Here is a 27345-nt window from a genome sequence, read left to right as displayed (position 1 = left end):
CAAGACTCGCTTACCGTGGACGCACCACCAAAGTCTGCACTCTATCCAGCTTGATCTTTTTGCATTAATGCTGCTAACGTTAGCGGGCGTTGACATTCATTCTCGGCTCACTGTCGTTAACTTTCAGTTTCATCAGAAAATCAGAGAATGTATTATGTTACAGAAGCTGGTGTGCAGGAAGTGACATCATGAGTTCAGACAGCAACATTCACCCCCACGTCACTCTTTGATTGTTCCCGTCTGTGGAGGTGTCAAAGTACGCAGGACCGTCTGAAAACACGCGCCATCATTCCCGTATGTAAACAATTATCACCTCTCGTAACGACACCTTTTGTCTCCAGATGAAAGACGAGAAAACACTCAGCCATGCATAAAAAAAGCTAAAAGTTCTTAATTTATGTGTTTTAGACATAAAACAAGATTAATCAAGTGGTTCTGTTTCATAATGATCCTCAAGAGTAGAACTCTAAAAACACAGTCTTATAATTTACGAGACAAAACGACAACGGCCTCACTTTTTATTGGTAAAAATAAAACTATTTCAAGTCTGTAAAACATGTAAAAATCACAATATTACCAGTTCATGAAGCACATTAATTCATTCTTCCCAGTGTTAATACACAGTGATTCTGCAGAACTACCGGCAGGTGACAAACTAAGAGGAACACAGAAAGTTCTGGGGTTTCTTTAGTTGGTTCTTTCAAACCTTGTGAAGATTTCAAGGGTGTCGTTAGGCAGTAATTTAGAATATTAAGGGTTTCTTTAGTTAGTTCTAACAAACCCTGAAGTGGTTACAGGGTTCCATCAGTCAGTTTTAGGAACCACTTAGAGACTTCTAGGGTTCCTTTAACTGGTTCTAGCAATCCTTGAGGAGCTTTTCTAGGGGTTTTCAGACAGTTCTAGTAATCATTTAAAAATGTTTTAGTGTTCTTTTAGTTGGTTCAACAAACTTCAGGAACTTCAGGGTCTTTCAGTGTTAATCATTGAGGAGGCTCTAGTGTTATCTAGGGTTGCATGGTGGTCCTTTAAATCATTTAGGGTGTTCAAGGGATCCTTTTATGAGGTTCTAGGATTCTTAAGGGTTCTATGGGTTCTCTCTAGGCAGTTTCAGCAATCATTCAGAATCTTCTAGGGTTTCTTTGTGCTACCATGTGCTACCGTTTCTCCAAAAAAATGTCCCTTTTGGAGCTTCTGAGGTTACTTTAGGCAGTTCTTGCAGTTGTTTAGGATCCTTCAGTGGTTCTGGTGATCATCCAGGAACATCTAGGGGGTTCTAACTATCATGCTGGGTGTTTAGAATTCCTTAACATATTCTAGTGATCCTTCATAAAGTTTCTCTCCTTTTGGTTCTAGCATCACTCAAGAATCCTCCAGTGGTTCTTGTGATTTTAGGGATTCTGTAGATGGTTAGGAGCCCAACTAATGACTTTGGTTCCACCAGACTTGGATAACCTGCTACAGGGAGAACTGGAGCTGTTCTGGAGGTTCCTGTAAGAACAACACCTCACTGAGACACTGTACATGTTTTTTTTCCCACTTCATTCGTCACCCATCGTTACAATATGTTACAGAAACAGTCCTTATAAATACATTTATTGCAATCCATGACCTTTAAAATGTGAATCCAGTATAAAAAATATGTAATTTTTGTCATTAAAATCAGTGTAATAGTTTTTTTTAAATCGCTCTCTTTAGGAAAGTTCAACCCGTCTGGAGGAGGAGGAGGGTCAGAAGTCATCAAACAGGTCCTCGGCTGCTGAACTTGCTGCTGCAGCATCTGTGGCGCGCTGGGGAGTCGGCTGCTTACTGGATCCTGCAGGGGGGTCGGTTCTGTACGAGACACACACACACACACACACACACACACACACACACAGAAGAAAAAGAGGGAGAGAGGGAACAGGTCAGTGGGCTAATGAAGCTGGTTTACAGGAGAGTTTTCCTGTTGAGACGGGAAGTGTATCATGTGGCCCACAAGACTAGAAACACATGGGCAGCTTTTATACCTGTGTGTAGATATGTAGGTGTGTGTGTTTGTGTGTGTGTGTGTGTAATTGCAGCAGCAGCTCCCCCACCATAAGTGGTCTACATCAAATGCTGGACTCGACTACCTTCGTGTTTTTACCACGTCGACGCTCGCGCTCTCCCTCCAGAAGCTCGTATATTCTGCCTTCGCTCGAGTCGAAACACCGTGTGATGTGATGTTTGGGGGGTCAGGAAACACAATTTCAGACATAAATGGGATGAAGGCAGGATCAGGGATGCACAGTGGGCAGCAGAGAAAAGAGGACAAGAGAGGATCAAGGGAGGGAAACTGAGAGGGAGAACAAATGTAGGCCAACTGTAGTTCATCCTCGGGGGCTGCGGCTGTAAAAGGACTCACAATTTTCAGATTTAAGGGAATAATTCTGGGAAAAGAGACGAGCTGGTTGTGTGGAGCGATCAGACACTTAAATCTGATGCTCTTTAAGACATTTTCAAGATAATCTTTTTCACCTAATTTCAGACGGATTTCTTGACTAAACATCTTTTCCTAATTCAAGCATTGCGGGTACGTATAAAGGTCAGTAATGTAAGAGTGCAGAGGCAGGTTCTACGTGGGAATATAGTTTCAAGACTGTTTTTTGGCTGTAAAGTTTAATTCCAGTATTGATTCAGGGATAGATGGAAAAGATTCTGATCATCAGAAATGTGGACTTTCACATGGAGGAGTTTGACTTATTTTGATTTAATTATGTTTGTAAGATGGAAAAATGAAATGATACAATATCTGGGTCAATCGAGACCTCGCAAGTTCAAATTAAGACCATAAGATGACATTTTAAGACATTTAAAGGACCTGCAGACACCACGGCTGAACATAGTGGAGCACTTGGAAGCTAAAAGAGGGCAGATACTTGATTACAATTCATTACTTGGACCCAAAGACAACTGATCCTGCTGTGCTGAATCTGTCGGATGTATCAATAGGAACCTGTTTAGTCTTATTATCCTCTGTTAGATACTGACACTGACGGCGCCTTTCGTCTGTACTGTGTGTACATTTTGTCCATGTTTGTGTATGTTCTCTGAAAGCTTACGGATGGCGACGATACAACCTTCTCTACTGCTGCCATGTTTGTTGTCAGCAAGTCTTGACTGCTGCACAGAAGTTTGGGGCAGTTACAATTAGTCGCTGAGATGAATAAATAAAAGGTCCGACTATAAATTAGCCCTAATCTTATTAATATCTTACCGTACATCTTATTTCTGCTACACACTAGTGGGCAAAAATCTGTGATTGCAGCTTGGAGCATCACCTCAGTAGCAATATTGAGCTTGTGCTACAAAACTTAGATAAGTTAGTTGAACATAAGGCCATGGAGAACTCTGTGGCAAAGGTTGGGGGGGTTATTGTTCTTGTTTTTCTGATTTGATTGCATCGTGTCCCACCACCTCCTCAAAGATGTTGACGTGTTCCCAACTCTAAGATATCATTTCGATGGGGCGATGTGACCCAATCAGAGATGTATGACTTCTCTCTTTCCTACATGTGTTAGTTACTGCTGGTGATAGCAACCAGAAGTTTTGGGACAAAAGTGGATATTGACTGAGGTAAAAAAAAAAAAATGGGCAGATTGTATGAGGTAACTGAATTTCCCCTTCTGTAAACCATCCAACATGGTCGACCTCTGGCCTTACTGCACATGTGATTGGCTGACGGATCTAAATCCAACTTGGTCTGAGGACCACCAACAATCCAGAGAAACATCTCTAGAGAACTCCAGGAAACGTGAACACAAGACTTCCAATCCGGCCCCGCCGAAACGACGATTAGCTGAATGGGAACGAGAAGAAAAGGCCGGTGTGAGAAAGGAGAAGCGAGGGGAGGCCCTGAGCTTGTTTAAATCATTACCAACTGTATGACAAACACTGCTGCGCTGCTGGAACCAGTTAAGAGGAAACAAGAGACGTGTTCACTGGAGAGGGGGAGCTGGTCCACGTTGCCACGGAGGACCACCGGAGACACGAACACATGGTCGAGGGGGACGTGACGAGAGCGGTTTCAACCCTGAGAGGTGAGGTTAAGCTCAGGCACTGGGCACACAGGAGCCCCCACACAGAGCCGGTCTGGTGACATACCAGAGCTGCAGCATGCACACCAATTATGTGCTCGTTTGTAGCCCGAGAAACTAAACAGAGGTTCAGTTTGGAGCGAGCAGGGCTGAAGGATTAGTTGTGTCTAAATGAGAGAAATTAAAGCTGAAGTTGTGTCATTTAAAGGTTCAGTGCGCCAAATTACAAAAGAAAAAAAAATCTGTTTTTACTTATTTCTTGTGGTACGTCCACGCAGATAGTGTTACACAGGTTTGTAGATATTTGTCTCTACTACACCACTGTACAAGAGTTGAATTTCAGTTTTTGAATAAACTAACCAGCAATACCTCTGACAAGATAGTGTTTCTGTTACGACAAGTCAAATCATGTACATTTTGTTTATATAGTCCTACATCACAAGTAACAATGCCTCAGGGGGCTTTAAGCAGTGTTGTTCAATGTACAGAAAAGTTATAGTTGAGTAAAAGTAAAGATATCAGATTAAAGTACAACTTTAGTAGACATGAAAGTCACCAGTACGAGTAGTACTTGAGGAAAAGTCTTAAAAGTATCTGATTTTAAATGTACTTAACTATCAAAAGACCAGGACCAACTGATGAATCATGTTCAGCATTTTTCTCTGGGGTCTGAGGCCATGGTTCTCTGCCGGATATTGCTGGATTACCACTTCCAGTTGGGGGGTGAGATCCTGCCTCGAGTGAAGGACTTTAAGTATCTCTGGGTGAAACGGAGTGGAGATGGTCGGGTGGTTTGGTGCAGTGTCAGCAGTACTGAAGGCATCGCATCGGACTGCCGGTTTGCCGGTTCATATACACTGTACGTTTACCCAGAAGTTACACCAACAAACAAGCCTTGAATACAATAACGGATTTGAAATTTCACTAGGATAGTCTTTAAAAAGCCCTCAGTATTTCTCAATATTTAAAGAGAAACATTGTAAAGTACACAATTTGTATAGCAAAACTGTTTTCCTCCATCCTTCCACAGAGAAAAGCTGTTTTATTATGGATTCTTTCCTCTGACTACAAGCAGAAACATTCAGAAACTCCATTTATATCTCATTCAGATTGTATAGATTTTACAGCTGCCTTGGATCATGTCAGAGGGCCACAGCTTAAACAACAAACTATAAAACCTCTCAGTATAATACCCAACAAGGCTGTACCAGTCCTATGTCTTGTAGTGATTATCTGTGATGGCTAGGAGCGATGTTTGATCGCTTACAGAACCAGTCCGCATGTGAGGGAGGAAGAGAGTGTGCAAGTGTGTTTCACTGCAAGTGTCTTTTCATGGGAAAACAGTCCTCTGAGTACACAAACACATCTCACGGACGTGTTAACCGGAACAACAATGAGTCAAAAACGAGGCTCTGAAGATCAGAAGAACCAGCTGTGTAATAGAAATCAAAGCTTACTACCTAAAGAAACCGTAAGAGACTAGTTCTGTTGAAGAAACAGTTTCAACACCTCTCCTTTCAAGAGCGAGATAAGAAGACAGATATCGATCTCATGTTGGAACTGGAGTGAGAACATGGTTAGCTTGGCTTTGCGTAAAGACCGGAACAATCAGTTGGATGCATCTTTAGTCCGTCCACAGAACAGAAATGTAAAAAAAGCAGTTTTTACTGGAACTATTTCTTGGTGAATAACATTGTTTATTCATCTGCTCGGTACTTTGGTTCAGAAAGGCCCATTAATTTTTTCCGTAGACGCCGTTGTGTGACTCACAGTTGGAGCACTCCTTCGACTAGCTGGAAATGAAACTCACTTGGTTGAATCGTCCAGTGCAACGAATGAACAGCTGCTTCAGAAAAATATCTGGTTAGTTTGATAAAAAAGTCAAAAGGTACAAGAAGCCTGGGGACATTAAAAAAAAACTTAAGAGGAGAAATTAAGGTGCATTTCAGCAACAAAACATCCAATCACAGATCTTTGAGGAAGTTCAGGCGTGGTTTGGATGTGACGACCAGCAAGAGAAGCAACTGTTTGTATAACAACAGAGGAGAAGAACAAAGAACGAAACCAGAAGTTAGCCAGCTCCACAACAAGGAAGATCCAGGTATTTTCATACCCGGGAAGTCGGTCTTTTTAAGCAAAGGTATGAACAAGGCTCCACCTCCAAGGCTGTGTCCAGATTTAATGTAACGTCCATTGGTATGTGAGGCTCAGGGATACTATAGATTTAAAGCAGTGACGAACCAAAGATGAATTCTGAGAAAATAAACTGAAAATATTGAAACCGGTGGCCAGAATATGAACAACAACAACAATAACGATTGTTAACTTAGCCAAGAGAGTCCTGCATTTCTTTCTCCAGGAACGTTGAGGATTTAAAGAGAATCTGAAATGTGCACGCAGTAAAAACTCTTCCAGAACCAGCGGCCCAGTTCATAACTTTATCCAAACAATCTTCTCATCTCAAGCAAACAAATATAAGCCCGTTTCTTATAATGTTGAGCAATTCCTTTAATTAGTCATCCTCGTCTTCTGTTCATGTGGCTTTCATTTAATTCTCTGCTCTCCCTTCATTTCCTGCTCCTCCTCCTCCTCCTCCTCCACATCTCTATCCTCTCTGTGGACGACCTGCATGCAGAAAAACATGGAGGTAACAGAGGAAGGTGAATGGGTTGAGTAGTGATGGAAAGGGAAAAAACAATAGCTGGGTGTAGGACTGCCAACAGCCCTGAACACCCCCTCCCCAACGTTAACAGGCACCTCTCAGACAAAAGCCTCTCCTCTACAGCCGCTGTTTGCCAGCTCAGAGGGGGAGCAGCGATCAAACATGGACCCAGCTCCAGCTGCTCATCAGCTCACTGCTGCAGTCAGAGCTGGTAATAAGCCTCCGTAATGGGCATCACTACCGACTACTGACAGCAGCTGGGGATGGATGGCACCACTTACGGCCATCTGCATGTGGCACAGCTTACAGTGGCTGGCAGTCAGAAGAAGCTTGGACCGAGTTTATTCACCCCCTGTTGGAGGGCTACAGAAACAACGTCAGATTGAGACATGTCTTTGGAATATTTTTCTAAATGGCCACGTCCAAAAAGAAACTGGCACATGAGAGATACGGGGAACAAGAGCGCCGGTATTGTGGGGTTTTGGATGTGGACTCTGACAGACTTTGAGTGTAGATACAGAGACTATAGACACAACACAGAAGGAGTGTGAGGAGATGAAGAGAAGGAGGGAAAAAGAAGAACGTTGCATAATTGTTTCTTTTTTGTCCAGTCACTGACTTTGGCTCCACAGTTCAAGTCCTGGACGTCCCTTAGAAATCCCCCCGCTGCACTTTGTTCAGACCTGAGAATAATGGCATTCACCAATATCCAACAAATTAAAAGCCTGGTTCATTCTCTCGGTTTAACCCTGGTGGTATCGCGGTGTTCAGATATCAATCCACGAGATTTCTCCAGCCTGGATCCAAAGACCTGAATCAGCTCACACATCACCAAACTGTTCAGTGATTCACATACGTCTAATGTAGGATAATGTACATAGTTTTTACCTGTGGCTGTAATAAAGCAAGTACACCAGGTGCCACTATAATATGCTTCAGTATATACACACAGCCATATGCCATATTCAAAGGGATATTCCGGTGTAAGTTTAATCCATGGTCTAAATCACCGTGAAACGGTGTTAGACTCCCTCTCGAGAGATCAAGTTAGCAGACCGCTAATTTACGGAGTTTTATCAACCTCAGAAACGACCCCACGACAACAATACACTGCAGTAAATGGATCCAAATACAAACCGCCACCAAAAAGCCACAAATAATGCTCAGAACAGCACCAAACTTCAGCAACAGTACAAATAGAGTCTCAGCACATAGTCCGGGGCATCTAACCTCCACTAGCTTAGCTGGATTTCTACTGAAAAGCTGACTAAATTTACCTCTCTTCTGCAGCAGCTTCCTGTTGACGGGAAGTCCCGACGAGTCGATTACCGAGTGCAGTAGAGTTCCGCGGCTCATGGATGAAAATGTATGATTATGACTCCATGGAAAAGCAATCAAAGTTCATATGTGTCTTACCTGCCAGTTTATAACAGTTATTATCGAGAGCGGACAGGGAAAAGAACAGAATTGAGCATTTCTAACCGCACTCGGTAATCGTCGCGTCGGGACTTCCCGACCCGGAAGCTGATGGAGGAGAGTTGAAATCTGTTTTTAGCTTCACAATAGAAATCCAGCTAAGCTAGCGGAGGTTAGATGCCCCGGACTATGTGCTGAGACCCTATTTGTACTGTTGCTGAAGTTTGGTGCTGTTCTGAGCATTATTTGTGGCTTTTTGGTGGCGGTTTATATTTGGATCCATTTTCTGCAGTGTATTGTTGTCGTGCGGTCGTTTCTGAGGTTGATAAAACTCCGTAAATTAGCGGTCTGCTAACTTGATCTCTCGGGAGTCTAACACAGTTTCACGGTGATTTAGACCATGGATTAAACTTACACCGGAATATCCCTTTAAGGTCTTACACCCAAGTTCTGTTGGGCTGCGTCATTAACAACAGAAACAGAAAGGCTACAGCAACACTATGTAGGCGACTCTGAAGAAACAAAGTTGATATTTTAGGCTTATTCTCACGTTGTCAAATCCTTGGTGGCTCCGATCCAATAAAAAATGTGATTACCAAACCCTAAAATATTTTCGTTGATTCGATTCCAAACATTTGACCTGATGCTGCCTCCTGATGTTTTCCACACACTCATTAGTGGAGCTGTGCGTTCACATAAAGGCCACAGTGGGAAAAGGTCTTTTCTCCCGAGGCTACCTCCAGTCTGCTCATCCCCCAGCTGGTCTGCCTGAAGCCGAGGCAGCATGTGTTTGTGTGCTTAAAGAGATAGAAACTGATAGAAAAGACCAGCAGCGCAAATCATAAACCTGAAGGCCAACGCTGCTCTTTTTATCACCAATAAACTCAGAGAGCTGAATTTGATATTCCCTCTCGGAGGAATGTTGTAAATGTGATAACGCCCTAAAGGTGTACAGCTGGCCGTTCTATCTGGACGTAGCAGAGGGGGGGACAGGAGTGGAAACTGCAGCTACAAGAGCTCGGACACTGGAACAAGGTCACTCTGCTGCTACTGCTGCTGCTCTTCTTCTACAGTACAGTGAGTTCTGCAGCGTCATGTCATATATGAGTGTTTCACCTCCCAACAACAGACATCCACTCACCAAGTTGTCTTTTGTGCATCTTTGTGTGTTCGTATCCATCTGCGCCTCTCCTCGCATTCCATCAGATATTTACAGACTGTGTTGTGGTCAATCAGCGGGTTTACAACCGACCGCCGCCTTTTCGAACGAGATGAGACTTTGCTGCCACTTTAGATTTGTTTATACTTCTCGTACAACCCGCGGAGGGGGGACAACCTCCAAACATCTGAATGTTCAGGCCCAAAGAGAGCCGCTGCAGATTGGGTGTAATTACCCAACATAAAGCAGATCACTGACAGAGAACTTTTATGATGTTTGATTTTCCCATTCAAGGGGGGTGAGAGGAGAAAGAAGAGGGGGGAGGAGGGACGAGACAACAGAGGACCATCGTAACAAACATGAACATCTCTACGTCTTCTGCATTTGTTGCTCCACGGTAAAGAAGGGAGGTGTATGTTAACGTCAACTTGTGACAATAAAGTAGATTTAAATAGATTGAATGCGTGTTTTTGTGTCTTATTTTTGGCTGGAGGTGTCACACCCTGGTTATATGAACACATTTGACAAATTTACTAGCTACAGAGCCAGTAAACGTCTCAGAGAGGCATAAACTGAAAACCACAAAGGAGGGGATTATCATGTAGGAGGAACTGCTTTTCACTCATTGTCAAAACAAACGCAACGCAAACACTAAATGATGCCATAACTAAAGTTTTGGCTGCAGTCACGTACCTCTTTCTCTGGGAAGTCTGTGGGCTCGGTCTTTTAACGGGAGGTACGGGAGGTTCGGGGGGCCCGAGGTGACGAAAGCGCCGCTTGCGACAGGGCGCCACGTCTGTGATGTCCTTCAGGCTGTCGTCCAATGGGCTCGCAGCAGAGGACTCTGAGGAAGAACATGAGCCAGTCAGGTTCCTGCGTAAAATGTTATCCTCAAAGTGAGACAGACAATATTTAATTACAGTATAATCTTCATTTAGTTCATGATCTCACAGAAAAAGACACAAAGCTGCCATCTGTCTCTGATGACAGAAGGGAGAGGAAGCCTTCATGTTTCCTGCCCACGACAAAATAAAGAAACTTCTTCTTCTTTGCCTTCTATTCCTTGTTCCTCTTTCTTCTTCTCCTTCTTCTCCTTCTTCTTCTCCTTCTTCTCTTTCTTCTTCTTTGCCTTCTTCTCATTCTTCTTCGCCTTCTATTCCTTCTTCTTCTTCTCCTCCTATTCCTTGTTCCTCTTTCTTCTTCATCTTTCTCCTTCTCCTTCTTCTCCTTCTTCTTCGACTTCTATTCATTCTTCTTCGCCTTCTATTCCTTCTTCTTCTCCTTCTTCACCTTCTTCGCCTTCTTCTTCTTCTTCTTTGCCTTCTTCTCATTCTTCTTCTCCTTCTATTCCTTGTTCCTCTTTCTTCTTCATCTTTCTCCTTCTTCTTCTTTGCCTTTTATTCCTTGTTCCTTTCTTCTTCATCTTTCTCCTTCTTCTCCTTCTTCTTTGCCTTCTTCTCATTCTTCTTCGCCTTCTATTCCTTCTTCTCCACCTTCTTTGCCTTTGCCTTCTTCTCATTCTTCTTCGCCTTCTATTCCTTCTTCTTATCCTTCTATTCCTTGTTCCTCTTTCTTCTTCATCTTTCTTCTTCTCCGCCTTCTTCTCATTCTTCTTTGCCTTTTATTCCTTGTTCCTCTTTCTTCTTCATCTTTCTCCTTCTTCACCTTCTTCTTCACCTTCTTTGCCTTCTTCTCATTCTTCTTCGCCTTCCATTTCTTCTTCTTCTCCTTCTTCCTCTTTCTTCTATTCCTTCTTCTTCTTCTTCTTCTCCTCCTTCTTCCTCTTCTTTTGCTTCTTCTTCTTCTTCCTTGCCTTCTCGTCCTCCGCTTCCGTTAGGCAGATTCATTCTTTTATAAAATCTTTGCTCTAAATGTTCTGCTTCCACCAACATTTTCTGATGCAATACTCCAAAATGAGCGTAAACATGTGGTAAAGGAAACACGGCTGGTTGCCTTATCAGCTGTTTCAAGTTTGAGAAAGTATTACCATCTTCAGAGCCACAAAGAAGACCCGATACAACTGATTTCATCTGCCAACGACAATCACATTTCATGACAAATAAACTGATCTTCATGTGACTTTGCTGTGGTTAAAATGGGGTTCAGCATCTTCCAGCTGTGCAGCGAAAGAATTTGCAGACATACCAACACCAGATAACCAGTTCTCTCATTCTTGTGCTGTCTGAGTCTAAGAGATGGCAGCCGGCATCTCGCCAACATCTGCTCGTGACTCCTCTCCTCTGCCATCTGACTCGGCTGTCATCACCTCTCCTCTCTCCCTCTGTCCTTAAATGTAGGAATACCAGGAACACGCGTGTGGAACAACAGAGGCAGATGGCTCTCCACCCGCAAATCAGCACGTTCTCCAGGGATCAAAGAGCGGAGGAACACGGCGACTGAAGGCAGGAGGATGATGGTGGATAATACGGAAATATCCTTAAAATTGCGTGTTCTTCCTCTCCTTACATTAATCGCTGCAGATATATTTCTCTCTGGTGAATAGTTCCCACATCGTCTTGCCTGTTCTATATGAACATACTGAGTAAAAAACAGTCTGTTAAAGCTGATTGTTAAACTCAATGACCCGAATGAACACAAAGCAGCAGAAGCACGTAAAACCACAACAAAGTCGACAGGTGTCAGCTGTTTCTTCATTCCTCTCATGGTCTTCTCTAGTGTTTGGTCAAACATTTTATCAATTTGTGATATGTTGTCGATATATGTCGTGCATTTTCTATTTACAATAGATTAAACATGTGATGTGAAATGATAAACTCAGAGAAAATATCAGCGACTCTGCAGCTTTACAGAGGGTGTTGGTGTCTTTCAGCTCATTGTTTTGGTTTTACGGTCGGCGACTTCACTGTTTTGATTTCCTTGACCTGGTTTCCAGCTGCAGTCAGCAGCTGTCTGCAGAGAACAATCTAAAAAATGTGACAGAAGACGCAGTTAGATTCTAGCTGTAAAACACAGTGGAGCATTTAGCAGGTAACGGGACATATTATTCTTATTTTCAAAAGTTGGTAGAGACTTAAAGGAGAGTACTTATTATTATATCTAGTATTTCATTCATTTTGTGGACTCAAAAACAACAGTAAAATGTTTTGTTGCCCTGAGATTACTAGATGTTCAATTAGGGAAACCAATCTATCTGCTTTAGAAGGTGAGATTGTTTTTGTTGCCTCCAAGTTTTAAAAGAAATGAATGAAAGAGGTTTTATTCAACCCGAGATCAGAACTGAGAAGAATGATCTCTTCATGATCCGGCTTTACAATCACATTGAAGCTATTAATTCAGCTGCAAACCCAGTGTCAATGTTTCTTATCTTAACTGTTTGGTAGAGGCTCACAATTAAAAAAATCTGTTTGGTCAGTAGAAAATAAAACAATTATTTCATCCTGTTAGAGCACAAAGGAACAAAAAAAGGGCAAAGAAATTAATTTTCCATTACTTTTTACTGGGTTGGACGATTAAAAAGATCTTTATAGACGCACACTTACTTCACCGTCGTGGGCCGAGGGACAAACTGACACCGACAATAGATTGTTTTGTGCTGTGGATGAAAACTGTGACCATTCGGTAGCAGCAGCCACAGGAAAACAGAAACCAATTTCCTGAAAACTTCCCTGGTTCTATCTGTTGGTCCTAACTGGCACCACGCTGCCGTCTGAGTCACTGTCGTGGCAACAGAAACAACACAGATCCTGCGAGCTTTCCCTCATCAGACGGAGGGAACGGGGACACCTCAGACGAACCCAACCTGGCTACTGACGATTTGTGAGAAAGTGGAAAAATCTGGGGCGTAAACAGCTGAGAGGAGGGCGAAAAAACTCCCCTAGAAAACCCCTCACAGTTCCATGATAGGTAACTCATGTTCTGCTCAAATCAATCTTGGTGTAACACACACCTACAGGACATACATCCAATCTCCCTGCTGGTGGCACATTAATCATATCCAGGCCTTCTGGGGGCTCGAAGTCTGGAGGCTGATGAAGTGTAACGTCAACATTAGAGGCTGTATGCATTTAAAGGTGTTTTGGTATGTCAGTTCACGGAGGCCCACCGCTCTGCATTACACAACTCCTCAATGATGTCATGGTTAGTTTCTCAAGGAGACTCAGCGAGGGTGCAAACACACTCAGCTCCCATGACAACAGCTCCCCCCCCAAAAAAATCATATTTACTAAATGTTGTTTAGTCTTGTTTTGTGTTGTGTGTTGTTGATAACCGTGTGTTTGGACTTACTGAGGTGTTGTGAAGTAAAGAGTTACAGCTCTGCTCTTTGTTTTCAACCATGTCTAACATTTGCCCTCGCCAGGTGTTTTCCAACACCTGCAACGGCAATTTTCCGCCTTGTGATGTAATGTTGACCTACCCGTTCAAGCGACGGAATTAAGTACTTTCTGTAGATGATCCATTACAGTTGCTTGCCTGAGAACTCACTCCGTAACTGTCATGACGGTAATTTAAAGTAATACGCCATCGTAGACACACTTTTGCCCACAACTGATGTTGCAGGATGAGTTCCCCTTCTGTCAGAGAACTGGAGGGTTTATACGCGGAGCTGCTGATGATATTGAGCTCTTACCACGGGTTGATGAAGCAGAAGCCGCCGCTGATTGCTCTTCCTCGGGCTCCTCATCGGTACTGCCTCCATATTCATCCTCCTCCTGACCTGCTGTTCGGTCTGACTTTACCAGATCTTCATTTTTCTGTCCATTAGAACTCCTACAACTGAGGCCAGAGAGAGTGCACATGAAGGAAACCAGCAACAAAAACAACACTGAGTTTTTCATTGACCACCTACAACGATGTTTTGTAGAAGATTTAGCCGAAGTTGAAGCACGTAATGTGTTAGAAGTGTCAGTTTAAGGTCCAGTTTGTAGGATTAAGTGGCATCTAGTGGTGCGATTAAAGGTGGCGACCAACAAATTATCCCTCGCCTTGGAGGGCTGAAGCACTAAACGACGTACTCTACCTCGTCTCCTTGAGGTTTGTGATAGTTTCCTGCAGGCTGCGGATCTTTGCCTTCTTCTCATTCAGGACCACGACGAACCGAGAGTACAGCTCTGCCTCCAGGTCTTCTTTCCCACCCGCGTAACGCTTCAGTCTGGAATACACAGAGAAGTCTTAAAATCTTCTTCTTCACCGACTCGTCACTATATTAGCTTTCATCCAATGTCATGAAAAGTACACAAATGTTTCATTCTAGCAACATAACACCACCACTGCTGATCAGTGATGGATGGCGCAGCTGACGGAGTGATTACGAAGCCATGAATCACACGAGGTGACTTCAAAGCATTTCTTGTCTTTCAACAATAAGATCCACATATCATGTTGATTATGTTGTTTAATTCTACTGATTAAACTGTAAATCTGATATTCTACATGTATCTCTTTCAGTCAACACATCCCAGGAACACACTGAAACCAACGATGAATGAATCGTGGTGCTTAAAGCGGAAAAAAACTACATTTGAAAAACGGCACAGCAATGTCTCTTTCCGGAAATCATGATCCGGTTATTCAAGATAATCCACAGACTTTGTTGTGAGGAGTCTCAGGGAGGGTTTTCTGTTTTTACCGAACTAGACCCAGCAACCGTGCAGAGGGGAAGCATCATGCATCTATTCAGGGACAAGAAGCAGACGAAGCAGCGTGGGATGTAAACATTAATGGCCACCATAGCGTAGTTAGCTGAGCTGGCTAGTCTCTCACCAAGTGCTGAAACCTCCAAACAGCTGATGTCCAAAACTCAGCAACTCACACCAAAACAATCTAGATGGATTATTGTAGCACGGCAGGTAAGAGGAAAAACACTCTATGTTTGATTTTGAGGTGAAATGTCCCTTTAAAGATTTACATCTTCAGCAGGGACCAGCGATCTTGGAGCTGAGAGCCACAGACGGGAAGGGAGGAATAAAAGCACTAAAAAGTCGTTGGTTTTTGGGCGTTTTCATGGAATTTTTCGACAGAAACACATACGTGTATGTAACAACGTCGGCTTTATCCTCCACATTTATGGTTGAGGTGAACTATATGTTGAGCCACGTGAATCACAGGGGCCCCGCTGACTCTGACGGGCGTGATGAACTCACATTAACGCCGCTGTGACATCAGTTCATGGCTCAAAGTGACGTACAGCTGCAGGCTGGCGGCCCCTCCCCGCACGGTGTTACATGAGTTGGGTAATAACTCAGTAGGAACGCTGTGATGGATTCAAGGGGAACTGAAACTTTTAAGCTTTATGTGAATTAGTGTAACTTGCAGGGTTCCCACAAAGATCTAATGTCTCCATGTAACCTGTTTCACTAAGAACCAAACTGTGTCCGAGGTCCCAAATATGTCAAACATTACATAGATACATAGAACATACTGATAGATTGACATTTTCTTGCCCGATTTTAGAAAATCTGACCTGCCGATGCAGATTTTCCAAGAATTGCAATCAAAACAAATATTTTATAGTTCTTGATGTTCTTGAGGATCATTTCCACTTTGACTGGTTTTGCAAATCTTCAAATTTTCCCAGCTTTTGGGGAGAATTTATGAAACATCTTTCCCTTTTTCCGATGTTGAAATCCTCCCCATCCCTGCCTGGTTTTGTTTAGATTCTGATCAGTGGAAACTCTGTTCGCTCTGTGTTTTGTGTGTATGTTTACTCTGTAGTGATGCGCTGCTGCTCTCGGCTCAGTCTCTGGTTCTCCTCCTCTAGTTTCTGGTTGCTGTGCTCCAGCGTGTTTCCCCTCTGCAGACTGTGGATCAGTAACTCTCTCACCGCCTCCGCCGGCTCCAGGACGGCCTTCAGCAGAACAGAACCCAGCCGGAACTGAAAAGAGAAATCAGACACTGAAACATCTGCGGTCCGCCAGCTTGTTCCCTCTGTTATCACCCTCTTTACGTACTGCATTTCCTTCATGTCTGTGTTTTTGAGTCTTTCCAGTTTTCTGCCATTTGTACAGAATAAAAGCGCTACGTTTTCTTTTTTCTGGCCTGGTCACTGTCACATAAGTTCAGCTGTCACCTGGGAAACAAAGTTTTCCCTCAAATACGTCTCTGCCATGTTTACACACAGATAAGAGGCCGAGCAGCGACAATCACAGCTGACCTCTCGGACCATCAGCTCCCTAAATAACTGACCTTTACAGACTGGCGGAGACGCAGCTGTGTGTCTGTGTGTGTGTCTGTATTGACTGGATAAGAAAAGAGATAAAACTCAACAGAGGTAGGCCGCAATATTTTAACTTAACTGGACAACTTTCAGGTTGCTAGCATGGCTGTAAAATATCCTGCCTCCGTTACATATCTTTGTCCCCATTTGAGGGATCAGAGCAGAAGTATATTATCTGATATATCATTATTAGAATTTGTATTCCCTAACGTCAAGTACCCAAGTAGTGGATCAAACAACAGATGACAGATGGTCCCATTTTTCACATCACTGAGCTATCCGATCATTGCACTTTAATGAGGTGAAGACGCGTCGTAATGTGATAGAAACCGTTTACATCTCTCCATCTCGTCTTTCCTCCGGCTCTCGCGCATTCCCAACTTCTGCGTTTCCTTTCGGGTAATTTACCGAGTGTCTAATATTTGCCAGCTATTACTTCAGCGCCTCTTAGAAAAGCTGAGTAAATAACCTCAGACTAAAATACTGCTCGCGGTGGAAATACCTCTTCTAAGCTCCTCTGGCAAACACTTCCAGCGTGTTGCCTCATCGTATACACTCACAGTCCGTATTAAGCACTTAACGTCTACAAGTTGAGCAGAAACAAGAGCTTCAGCTGTCACCTGGCTGCTTCGTGTCAGAGGATCTGAGCTGTGGAGCTACTGGTCAGAGCTCCATGTCGTTGCCTGAGACACACCGGTCGGTTGGCTGGACCGCGTTGGCTGAAACACTGTTGATGTGGGCAAAGGTTCCTCATGTCGTCATAGAGACGCTTCTGTTTCAAAAAGCTGTTTTCTGACTCACTGATTCACACTAATTAACCGCGGGACGCTTTCATTTGGGGAGCGACCTAAGAGAGCAACCCCACCTATTCTAAATTTACTGCCAGAGTGGGAGAGATATTGGCGCTCACACAGAGCCGGTGAATGTTAAAGTCATTAATATCACAGCGTGTTTATAGAATAGATCTTTCTCAATACAGACGAGTGAGTTTGAACTTGCATCCTTTGAGCTTGTTAAGTTGAACTCAGGGAGTCCAGAACTCCAGACGGGAGGAGTCATGACAACATCGAGCCGCCAAAACAAACCTATGGGCTCGATCTCATGCCCAGCGCAAAACTAAAAACTACAGTTATAAACTTGACAGGACCGAGGAAACAAAATCAAACTCTTAACTTCTAAAATAAGTCTGTAGACAGGCTGTATATGAAGGGAATTAGCTTTCATTTTCAAAAAAACGAGCACTTGAGTTTTGTTTTGATTCGTCTTCAGTTTGAGTCAAAGTTTCCTGTAAAAATGTGCAAAAGTCAAAGAACCGTTTCTTGATTTTTTGTTGAACATGTGTTAACCTTCACAGCAGCTGGCAACCTGCAGCAGCAGCAAGGTTCATACATCATTTACCAACACAGACTGAAACTTAGGGTCCACTGGCATTAAAAGAATGAAAATGAAAGAAGCTTATATTCAAAGTAATATGAAAGTAATCTTATTTAGTTTTGCTCAGTGTTTCATTTCACATTGTCGCTAAAGTTTCATTTTTGTTAATGTGTTTGTTCCTCCAGTAACCACTTTCCATGGAGAAACTCTGAAGTTGTGAATCATCTCTTGGGGAAGCTGCTCGGCCGCTGATCTTATGTTCACTTACTATTTGTGCCAAGCAGGATTTCATAAGAGGGCCTGTTGCACATCATGTTCAACTTGCTGAAACTGTTAAAAGTTTCAAATATGAGGGGTCTTCACTCAGCTCAAGGGTTAAGACGTCTAACGTGAAACAGGAACATAATGCTCGAGGTGTTTAGATCTGATCACCTGAACTGCAGGCTCAAGTTTGAGATGGCAGATAGTTGAGAGTCTTTAATAAGAAGAACTGTGTCAAATCTTGCTCCGATGTATACAATCTCATATTTAAATGTTTTTATGACTTGATTGTTGCACCACTGTGCCTGTGTACAGTCTCACAGAGCTGCTAGCATGGCTGTAGACCCTGTGGTATTGTTTTAAGAGTATTCTGTGGTCTCTACTTTGATTTGTCCTTTAGTTTGTGTTCTTCTTCTGCTTTTATGTTCAATGAGTCAAAGATCTCACACTCAAGATGAATTCTCTTCCGTTCAAATTAAAAGGATTTGCTGAAAATGCATAATTATGCCTTTCTGGCGTCACTGTGACCGTCTGATGATGATCATACCACACAATACAGTATCGTCCTGGGAATAAGAATTTAAATCTATTCAAGTCGATGACAGAAAACATCTGTGAAACACAAACCAAATGTCACCACAGACGGACGAGTCTCGCACATTTTTTTCCGAAACACTGCTGAAAATCAGCAGAACAAGCTGACGACGTGCATGAGCACAAACACACACAGCTGTGGTATGCTAACCACCGCAGGTAACACCTGTACGTGTGTGTGTGAGCGTCTCACTTCTGGGCTCTTTAGGTGTTTTGTAGCGTTGAACAGGACCGACGATTAGAGGGGGAATGACCGGGCATTAGACTGAAGCCTCTCATTATGACTCATAACTTTACGACAGATGGCTTACTGTTTTTTTTATTATTATGTTGAGCAAGAGAAACCCTCGGACACCTCCGATGACGCATCCCAGCGCACTTCTGTAAATCGCCTGTTTGGAACTCTTGTTTTTATAAAAGAGAAGCAGCGATTCATTTCCTCTGTGCTGCAACACACTCACTTAGATTTCCACTTTCTCATAACTACCATGGCAACAAAGGTTTGGTGTCTACATCATGAATGAGTGTGTTCACAGAACCGACCCCTGAACAGGGATTATTCAGTCAATTGCTAAACACCATCACGCTGCTCATCTGCCTCACATCCCGTGTTCTCAGGAATAGAGGAGGAAGTACTCAGACCCTTTACGTAGATAAAGGTACTAATACTACACTGTGAAAATACCCTGTTACAAAAGTCCCGCTTTGTAAATGTTGCGCAGAAGCATTTCAGTGTAATCAGGAAAGTGCACAAAGCCGCTGCTGAGCTGATCAGAGCTTTTTGAGGACCGAGTCAGGTGCAGAGTCGGACCTTCTGGAGGAATAAACACCTGAAGTCACATCAGATTCTGAGGTTGAAAGCTGACTGGAGCTGGAGGGGAAGTGTAGTTTTCTTCATGAGCAACATTACAGAGAGGAGACGGGAACAAGAAGATAAAGAACCAGAGACTCTGGTGAGTGCTGAGATGAGTGAGAGGTTTATCTGAATTCAAACACACGGACAAACGCAGCCTTGGTGTGTGCGCTTCGTCGCTAGCTCACAGCTAATGTACAGTAATCTGGCTGTTTGGGACGAATACACACTAGTGATAGACGGCAGTCCGTATCGGTCATCGGCTAAGGCTGATGAAAAAAAATCGGTATCGGCATCGGCCCTAAAAAATCCATATCGGTCGATCCCTAATACACACCAGTGGGAGTAACGTGAGTCAAACTCTACTTTGCTGGAAGTGAACACACCATTAAACAACCTCCATGCAGATGAAAATCTATCTAACGTGACTCAGGCACAAGTTTTATTCACATTACGTCTGGTCTCGCTTGCAGACTTCCTTCTTCACTCTCTGACTCTCTCGTGGAAAGTGACAGCGACAGGCGATCAAATGAAATACGCGTTAACTTGCTGTTACTTGTGGATTTCCCAGAGCCCAAACTGACGACCAATGGTTCAAACATTTACACCGCAACAAATACATTCAAAGTATGAAAATAATTAATGAAAAGTAAAGAAATGTAAGTAAAGAAGCTTGACAATATGACGACAGTACAACTGGAGCTGGAAAAGACAACCTTTAGAGGCACTAATGCATTATTAAAACACAAATTTATAACACCAAAACTCAATTAAAAACTAAACCGCTGATCTGTGAACAGTTTGCGGCGAGGATTAGCTGTAAAGGTTACATTGATTTGTGACGTGCAGATGATCTGAACCACGTGAACAAATATAAAAGCCTTTTCTGTGTGCCATCTAAAGGCCACCCACAGATTACCCAACGTGTCCGTCCTCACGTGATTCTTTCTGGCTGTTATTCTATCAGGTCAGATACTTTAAGTGATGCAACACTGCAAGAATCACGTGAAGGTCCCGCTCGTTTCTGAAATAACATTAACATTTCACACTCTATGCATCACTTCCTCAGCTCAGTCATGAGATCAGGATGAGCTCGGTGAGCTTTTATCTGGAGCTTTTAAGCATCAGACGTAGATTAATTAAGTAGAGGTGACACTGTTAACACCAGGCTGACGTCATGTGAACCATCAACAACTCTGAAGATGGCTTTAAAGTCAACAATCAACTTACATTCCTACTGATAAAACCTGCAAAGTCAAAACAGACGGCCACTTTGTGAAATTAACCTCCTGACTCGTCCGCCGGGAGAGAGGAGCGTTTAAATAAACACCATCACTCCTTCATGTGAGCTCATACATCAGCTGTTCATCACACAGAGATACTGTGAAGACTGACGAGAGCGGTTTCACTCACAGAGATGTCCTTCTGAACCTTCTCGTACGCCAGTGTGACGGTGGAGCTGCGGTCGGGCGGAGACGGCGTCAGGCTGAAGCTGTACGTGACGGAGGTTTCGGTCTCGGTCAGCGCCTGCTGGAGGTCCTGGATGTACCTTTCTGTCGTCATCTCCAGCTCCTCTGCCTCACCTCGCACTGCTGCCTCGCTCACTACAGAGTCAGAATAACACACAGCAACTGATATCAATACTGAGTAAAGTGTTTCCAAGAGAGACAGAACATAGCAAACACATATTTGTGTGAATAAGAGGTGGAAAGTAACTGAGTATATTTCCTCAAGGACTAGATTAAGTACAATTTGAGGCACTTTATACAGAATCAAAACACTTAAAGGGATATTCCGGTGTAAATTTAATCCATGGTCTAAATCACTGTGAAACTGTGTTAGACTCCCTCTCGGGAGATCAAGTTAGCAGACCGCTAATTTACGGAGTTTTATCAACCTCAGAAACGACTGCACGACAACAATACACTGCAGTAAATGGATCCAAATATAAACTGCCACCAAAAAGCCACAAATAATGCTCAGAACAGCACCAAACTTCAGCAACAGTACAGGGTCTCAGCACATAGTCCGGGGCATCTAACCTCCGCTAGCTTAGCTGGATTTCTATTGTGAAGCTAAAAACAGATTTCAACTCTCCTCCATCAGCTTCCGGGTCGGGGAAGTCCCGACGAGTCGATTACCGAGTGCGGTTAGAAATGCTCAATTCCGTTCTTTTCCCTGTCCGCTCTCCATAATAACTGTTATAAACTGGCAGGTAAGACACATATGAACTTTGATTGCTTTTCCATGGAGTCATAATCAGACATTTTCATCCATGAACAGGAAGCTGCTGCAGAAGAGTGGTAAATTTAGTCAGCTTTTCAGTAGAAATCCAGCTAAGCTAGCGGAGGTTAGATGCCCCGGACTATGTGCTGAGACCCTATTTGCACTGTTGCTGAAGTTTGGTGCTGTTCTGAGCATTATTTGTGGCTTTTTGGTGGCGGTTTATATTTGGATCCATTTACTGCAGTGTATTGTTGTCGTGCGGTCGTTTCTGAGGTTGATAAAACTCCGTAAATTAGCGGTCTGCTAACTTGATCTCTCGAGAGGGAGTCTAAAACAGTTTCACAGTGATTTAGACCATGGATTAAATTTACACCGGAATATCCCTTTAAGGTAAAAACAGCTCTTCCGGCGTTCCAGCATTTAGCTGCAGGGTGGTCCGGCAGTGTGGAGGTGTTACACCATGGTCCGTGTGTGTGACGTATTCTGAACCTCCGCCGATCAGTTTGCCAAAAAATGAGAAGCTGCTGTCTTGTTTTGCTACTAGCGTGTCGGCTCATTTTAAATCCATTAATCCAGCAGCAAATACACACCAGCATAAATACTTAGTATTAGTTCAGCACCTGTACAGATCCTAACAATTCTCATACCTACTGATGAGAATAAGAGATGGATGGAAAGTCTTCGGTTGTGTTTTCAGCACCTTGTTTTAAATCCACACCTGAGAGAAACTAATAAATCTTCCTCTGAGTGTAACTGTCCGAGCAGCCGGAAAGGTCAACGATGGCACGCTCTAAAATGTCCCAAGGTGAAGTGAGAAAGGTGTGTGTGTGCGTGTGGTCAAACAGGTGAGGTCCAGGTGAAAGTATCAGGTGAGCATAAATCTGTCAGGTCAGACGTGTTAAATGTGACACGACAGGCCGTGAGGTCACGCCGGGTGACATTTTTACCGTCTCCTCTCCAAGCATCCTGTCCATCAGTCAGCAGCAACTGGAAGCCTGAACCTAAGCCTCGCCCACTCCAGTCCACACGCAGGAAGAAGGAGGAGTCAGGCTCTGACGGGATGTCGACTTCACGCACTGACGTGTGCATCCCTGCAGAGATATACAAAACAACACACAGTTGGAGGACTACTCGGTTGATTCATTGATTATTTTTGACTCAGAGGAACTTGGATGGACTATAAATGGACGAAAATAACTAATTCTCAATGTGCAAACTAATGATTAAAGGCAGTTCTTCTTCCGTTGCTGTCCAACTGTGGGAGCAGAAATGACGCCAGTTCCACCATAATGAAGATTTACGAAACAGAATCAGGCGTACTTGCAGATTTAAGAATCAGATTTGTGTGTGTCTGTATATGTCTGTCATTGTGCATTGTACTGTATAAACACAGATTAAGTCAGTGGCTCGCACTGAGGGGAAGGCACAGAGCCAGTGGACAGAAACAAAGCTGAACGAGTTTAGATTTATGTAGGGAAAATAAACAAACAAGGGTTTGCTGATTAAATTAAAATTAGACTTGGATCCTTTTTTATTATTTGCTTCTTTCATTGTTAATGACTGATTAAATAAATGTGGGATTGGCTGCATGAACTTAACCGGGACACGCCAGAGAAGTATGTAAGCCACTGACATCGAGTCATCAATCTAAACTGAGTTTTATACAACTGGTCAGAGACGTATTGTTGGGCTAGAAACAGTCACCGTGAGAGAGACATGTCAGTTCATACAATAAAACTCTCTCTTACTGAGAAACTGAAAGAAGAAGTGAACAAAAAAAAGAAACTTGGTGGACTGTAGGTTAAAATGTAAGGCTGTCAAAAGGATTCCAAATATCTTGTGTTTAAAACCATACAGCATCCACACTGGATGGTATCAAAAGCACCAAAGCTACATTAAAACAGATCTACAATCAGGCTGCACAGATATTAACATTAATATAAATTGCAACATTTATAGATGGGCACCACATCGGACAACAAGATGATAAGAGTCCAGACTTTGTGTAGCAGAAAGCCTCCAAGCTGATCACCTAAAGAGCATCTGAGACCTCGAGTAAACCATGAAAACAGGCTTGAAACAGGTAAGATGTTTGTTCGCATGAAGAAAGTGAGCGTTAAATGTCTCATCAGGCAGATTTATTTCACGTTCTGTAAAATAAAGAGCAATCTTTAGCCACTTTTTTCCTATTTCTAATGAGCCCACAGCTTCAGATTTAACCCAAGCAGTAAAATACTTAAACACAGACAGCGTAACAGTCCTGATAGCTGGATGTGTGTCAGACCTGGTGGAGACCTGTCAGGACTCCCACAGCTGCTTTTACATCATTTTCCTGGCATGTGTCGCGGCCTGTTGTTCACGTGCCAGCCAGAACTTAACCTTCGCTCACCGTGGCTGCAACTTTCTTGCAAAACAGCCACTAACAGAAGGGGGGGAAAAAAAACCCTTGTGAGTATGGTTCTGTTTTACAGCAGCTACTTTGACATGCTGTGAGTTTATCTGTGCAGCAGCAGCTGCAGGGGGTCCGGCTATTGTTTTATAAAGAGAATGAAAGACATATTGACGCTCTGAAGGGAAAATGGATCTGTAAACCATCAGAGACCGCATAAGGCTTGGCCAGGAGAAAACTAGAAGCCCCCACAAGAGAGAACACACAAGGCCCGTCTGTTGTAAAGCTGCTAACAGGGCTGGCACACGGTGAGCAGCATGGGGAAACACTATGTTAATAAACCCCCTTTATAAAATCTGAATAAGCAAATGGATCTTTTGGAAATTGAGCACGTATTTCACCTCCTCTTAACAGAAATGATCAAACCATAGCTTTGCATCTGTAAGAAGGCCTGTTTTGTATCCATCCACATGTTGAAGCAGTATTCATGGAGCTGAAACAAAAGTGCATTTGTCTGTTTTAACATATACACTGACGTTAGCATGCCTGGCTAACTAACTAAGACCTTGCTACGTAGCAGAGTATCTACAGGAGCAATCTAGCACTACTTAAGTTAGCACACAATTAGGTAACTATGTTAATTTGTGAGGTGACAGATGATGCTAGAGAAAGTCTAAGTCAGGACTGAATGATTAACGACCGATTATAGTTACCAAATCAGAAATTAAGCTAACATTTGCCCCCATTACAATTTATTAACACCTGCTAACCTTTTTGGAAAAATGGACGTCCATCAGCTAAAAATGAAAAGCTGCTGTTATCTTTGAATGGCTTTAACACTGTCTAGCCTCTTAGCTAGTTGTTACTGGTTTGTATTTTTTACTTCATTTACTGCATATTGTCTTAATTTTAAAATTGCTACAGAATTTAATGTCTGAACACTAACACCAACCACATCTCTCAATCAGCAGAAAACTAAAAGGCCTCCACAGTGTTACAGCAAAGAATAGGAACTGCATTTATTCAATGAAAAATCTAATAACACCCCCTTAAATATGCACAGACCTCATGCCAGACTGAGGGTTATGTAATTGTTAAACATCAGTTTTCCTTGCTGCCGCTTGGCTATGTAATGACCAAAGTGAAAATGATGAGTCCAGCTCCATCCAACCATGTCATCAAAGCCCTGTAAGCACTGTAATGCGCTAATACACAACCTCTCATTAGGCGTAAGTACAGGCTCAGCAGAGTGAGGCAGAGAAACTCACACCTCAGTTAGCTGGATACTAATGACCAACCAGAGCGGCATGCTAACGTCCGAACACACGTTTGAGCAGAGGACAACAGCAGCCTCACCTTTAACAACATCCTTCCAACACCTGCTTCAGGACTAAATACATGCAAAGTCGGAGGAACTTCTCATTTGAGAGGGAGATACTGGAAAGTGTAATTTCTTGCATTTAAAGACAGGAATGACAGGAAACTAACTTATACAACCTTCTTATTCTCTACAGATGGTGATTATCTAAATGACTAATTCCAGTGTTTTTAAACACGACAGCAGCATGGCTCAGTGAACGACGATGCTGAGTCAGTTTGCTTCACACAAAAATATCTAAAAAAGTGTTTAAATAAACTGCAAGAAAATTATGAAGATTCTAGGACAGTGAGCTTGACTCACAGCTGAATATCTCAAACACTACTTTGTTAATGAACACAATCTATGAATGAATATATGTGAAAATTAAAAACACTGAATTATTTTTTGATGGACTGATTGAACAAAGAGTCTCTGTTTCTTTCAATTGACAAAACATTAACTTGGCAACTATTTCAGATACATACTGAAGTAATTTATTCACTGAAATGTGAGAATTGTCCTGCTTTTCCTTTAAATGTGTGAAGTATTTGAACGTATTCGTAATAATAAGCTTGGTGAAGGTATCACTTGGGTTCTAGGCGATTGTGACAGCTCAGAATTTCTCACTATTTTCAGATTATTTACAAATTTAACAATCAATCAATTACAGGAGGAAATAATCATCAGTTGCAGTCCTGTACAAACTACTCCAAATGAGCTCCACCCAAACTAACTGCAACAGTAAAATCCTGCTTTAATATTAAAGCACAAGTCAGAATAATCTAATGTTATCATGTGTGATAGTATAACATTCACAGGGGACATTTTTCTGCTCCACTCTCACTTTTTACTCTGTGCTAAATATAGTTTTACTGATGTAAAGGATCCTCCATCACTGCTGTCAGCATGTAGCTAAAGCTATCCCTCATTTCATTAAATGTCAAGAAGTATAAAAAGGTTGGGTGTGTCTTTCCTTCCGTACTGAACCTTTGATAACAACAGAAAAAGGAAAATATCCCTCACTGTGAGTTATGAACGATACAGCCTAGTGTTAGCTTGCTAGCTAGCTAGCTGTTAGCCCTGAGCGACTCTGGATGTAAACACAGACTGAAGCTTCAACACGTGATGAGACGAGCAGATAAAAACCTCGCTAACTCCTCCGACAACAAACAACATGATGGTTTGAGTCTTACCGACAGCTTCACCGTGTCCGCCCGACGGTTTGTTTACCGGAGTAAATCTTATGTTTGGTTGTTGTTGACTGAGAGCTGCGCCCGGCGAGTCGCCTCCTACGTCATCAACAAGCGACACAGCTGCTCAAATTAAATGACAACTCCCAGGACCAGGAGATCCATATCCAGAGGTGTAACAGGTACTTTACACGGTGTAGAAAGTCCTGCATTCAAAATGTAACTTAAATAATAAATGTACACAAGTATGACCATCCCATTATACTGTAACTTAAGCCGCATCATTATCTTTATCAGCTACAATATTTAAATAATTAACACATTAATGCATCAATAATTAAATTAAAATACATGTAATTGGCATCATCCTAATATGGTCTTAGCAAATGGGACAAATAAGATCCACCTGTTTTTTTTTATTAGATTTCACTGCTTCTTTTATTTTATATGAATATTTATTAGGAAAATTCATCTTTTATTTTCAATAGCTTCTATGTCATGTGTCCCAGTGACTCAAGAACTGTATGACACCCCTCTTATTATTTTATAATAAATACTAAATACCAAATACTCCGATATTTTTAGCTGATCATGCATATTGCATATATTTGGGCAAAGGCACTTGTATTTTC

General features: G+C 42.6%; 1 protein-coding gene across 3 annotated transcripts; it reads right to left on the bottom strand.

Annotated features, from left to right (window-relative positions):
* Positions 1–501: 501 nt before the first annotated feature.
* Positions 502–26826, bottom strand: LOC115593326 (DNA repair protein XRCC4-like). 3 transcript variants are annotated; one of them, XM_030436839.1, is made up of 8 exons: positions 26717–26826; positions 22722–22865; positions 20962–21152; positions 15958–16124; positions 14271–14402; positions 13881–14026; positions 9986–10136; positions 502–1830 (listed from the first exon to the last, which is right to left on the bottom strand). In XM_030436839.1, exons 2-8 carry the CDS (start codon positions 22861–22863, stop codon positions 1728–1730), a joined length of 1032 nt encoding a protein of 343 aa, XP_030292699.1. In that variant the 5' UTR covers positions 22864–22865; positions 26717–26826; the 3' UTR covers positions 502–1727. The 3 variants fall into 3 exon arrangements, with proteins under 3 accessions (XP_030292699.1, XP_030292700.1, XP_030292701.1); XM_030436840.1 differs by having other exon boundaries at positions 13881–14020; XM_030436841.1 differs by lacking the exon at positions 502–1830 and adding an exon at positions 5139–6680.
* Between the last annotated feature and the right edge of the window lie 519 nt (positions 26827–27345).

Source organism: Sparus aurata, chromosome 12 (genome assembly GCF_900880675.1).
Source record: "Sparus aurata chromosome 12, fSpaAur1.1, whole genome shotgun sequence".
Lineage (NCBI taxonomy): Eukaryota > Metazoa > Chordata > Actinopteri > Spariformes > Sparidae > Sparus > Sparus aurata.
The sequence above is the reverse complement of the archived record's forward strand: the minus strand, read 5'-3'. Positions and strand labels throughout refer to the sequence as shown.

Bases quoted from the DNA above. Each gene is read 5' to 3' on its own strand.
- LOC115593326 (XM_030436839.1), bottom strand. From the start codon at position 22,863: ATGCACACGTCAGTGCGTGAAGTCGACATCCCGTCAGAGCCTGACTCC. The intron at 21,153-22,721 runs GTAAAAATGTCA...CTGACTCTGTAG, and splicing joins GGATGCTTGGAGAGGAGACG to TGAGCGAGGCAGCAGTGCGA. The intron at 16,125-20,961 runs GTGAGTGAAACC...TTCTCTTTTCAG, and splicing joins AGGTTCAGAAGGACATCTCT to TTCCGGCTGGGTTCTGTTCT.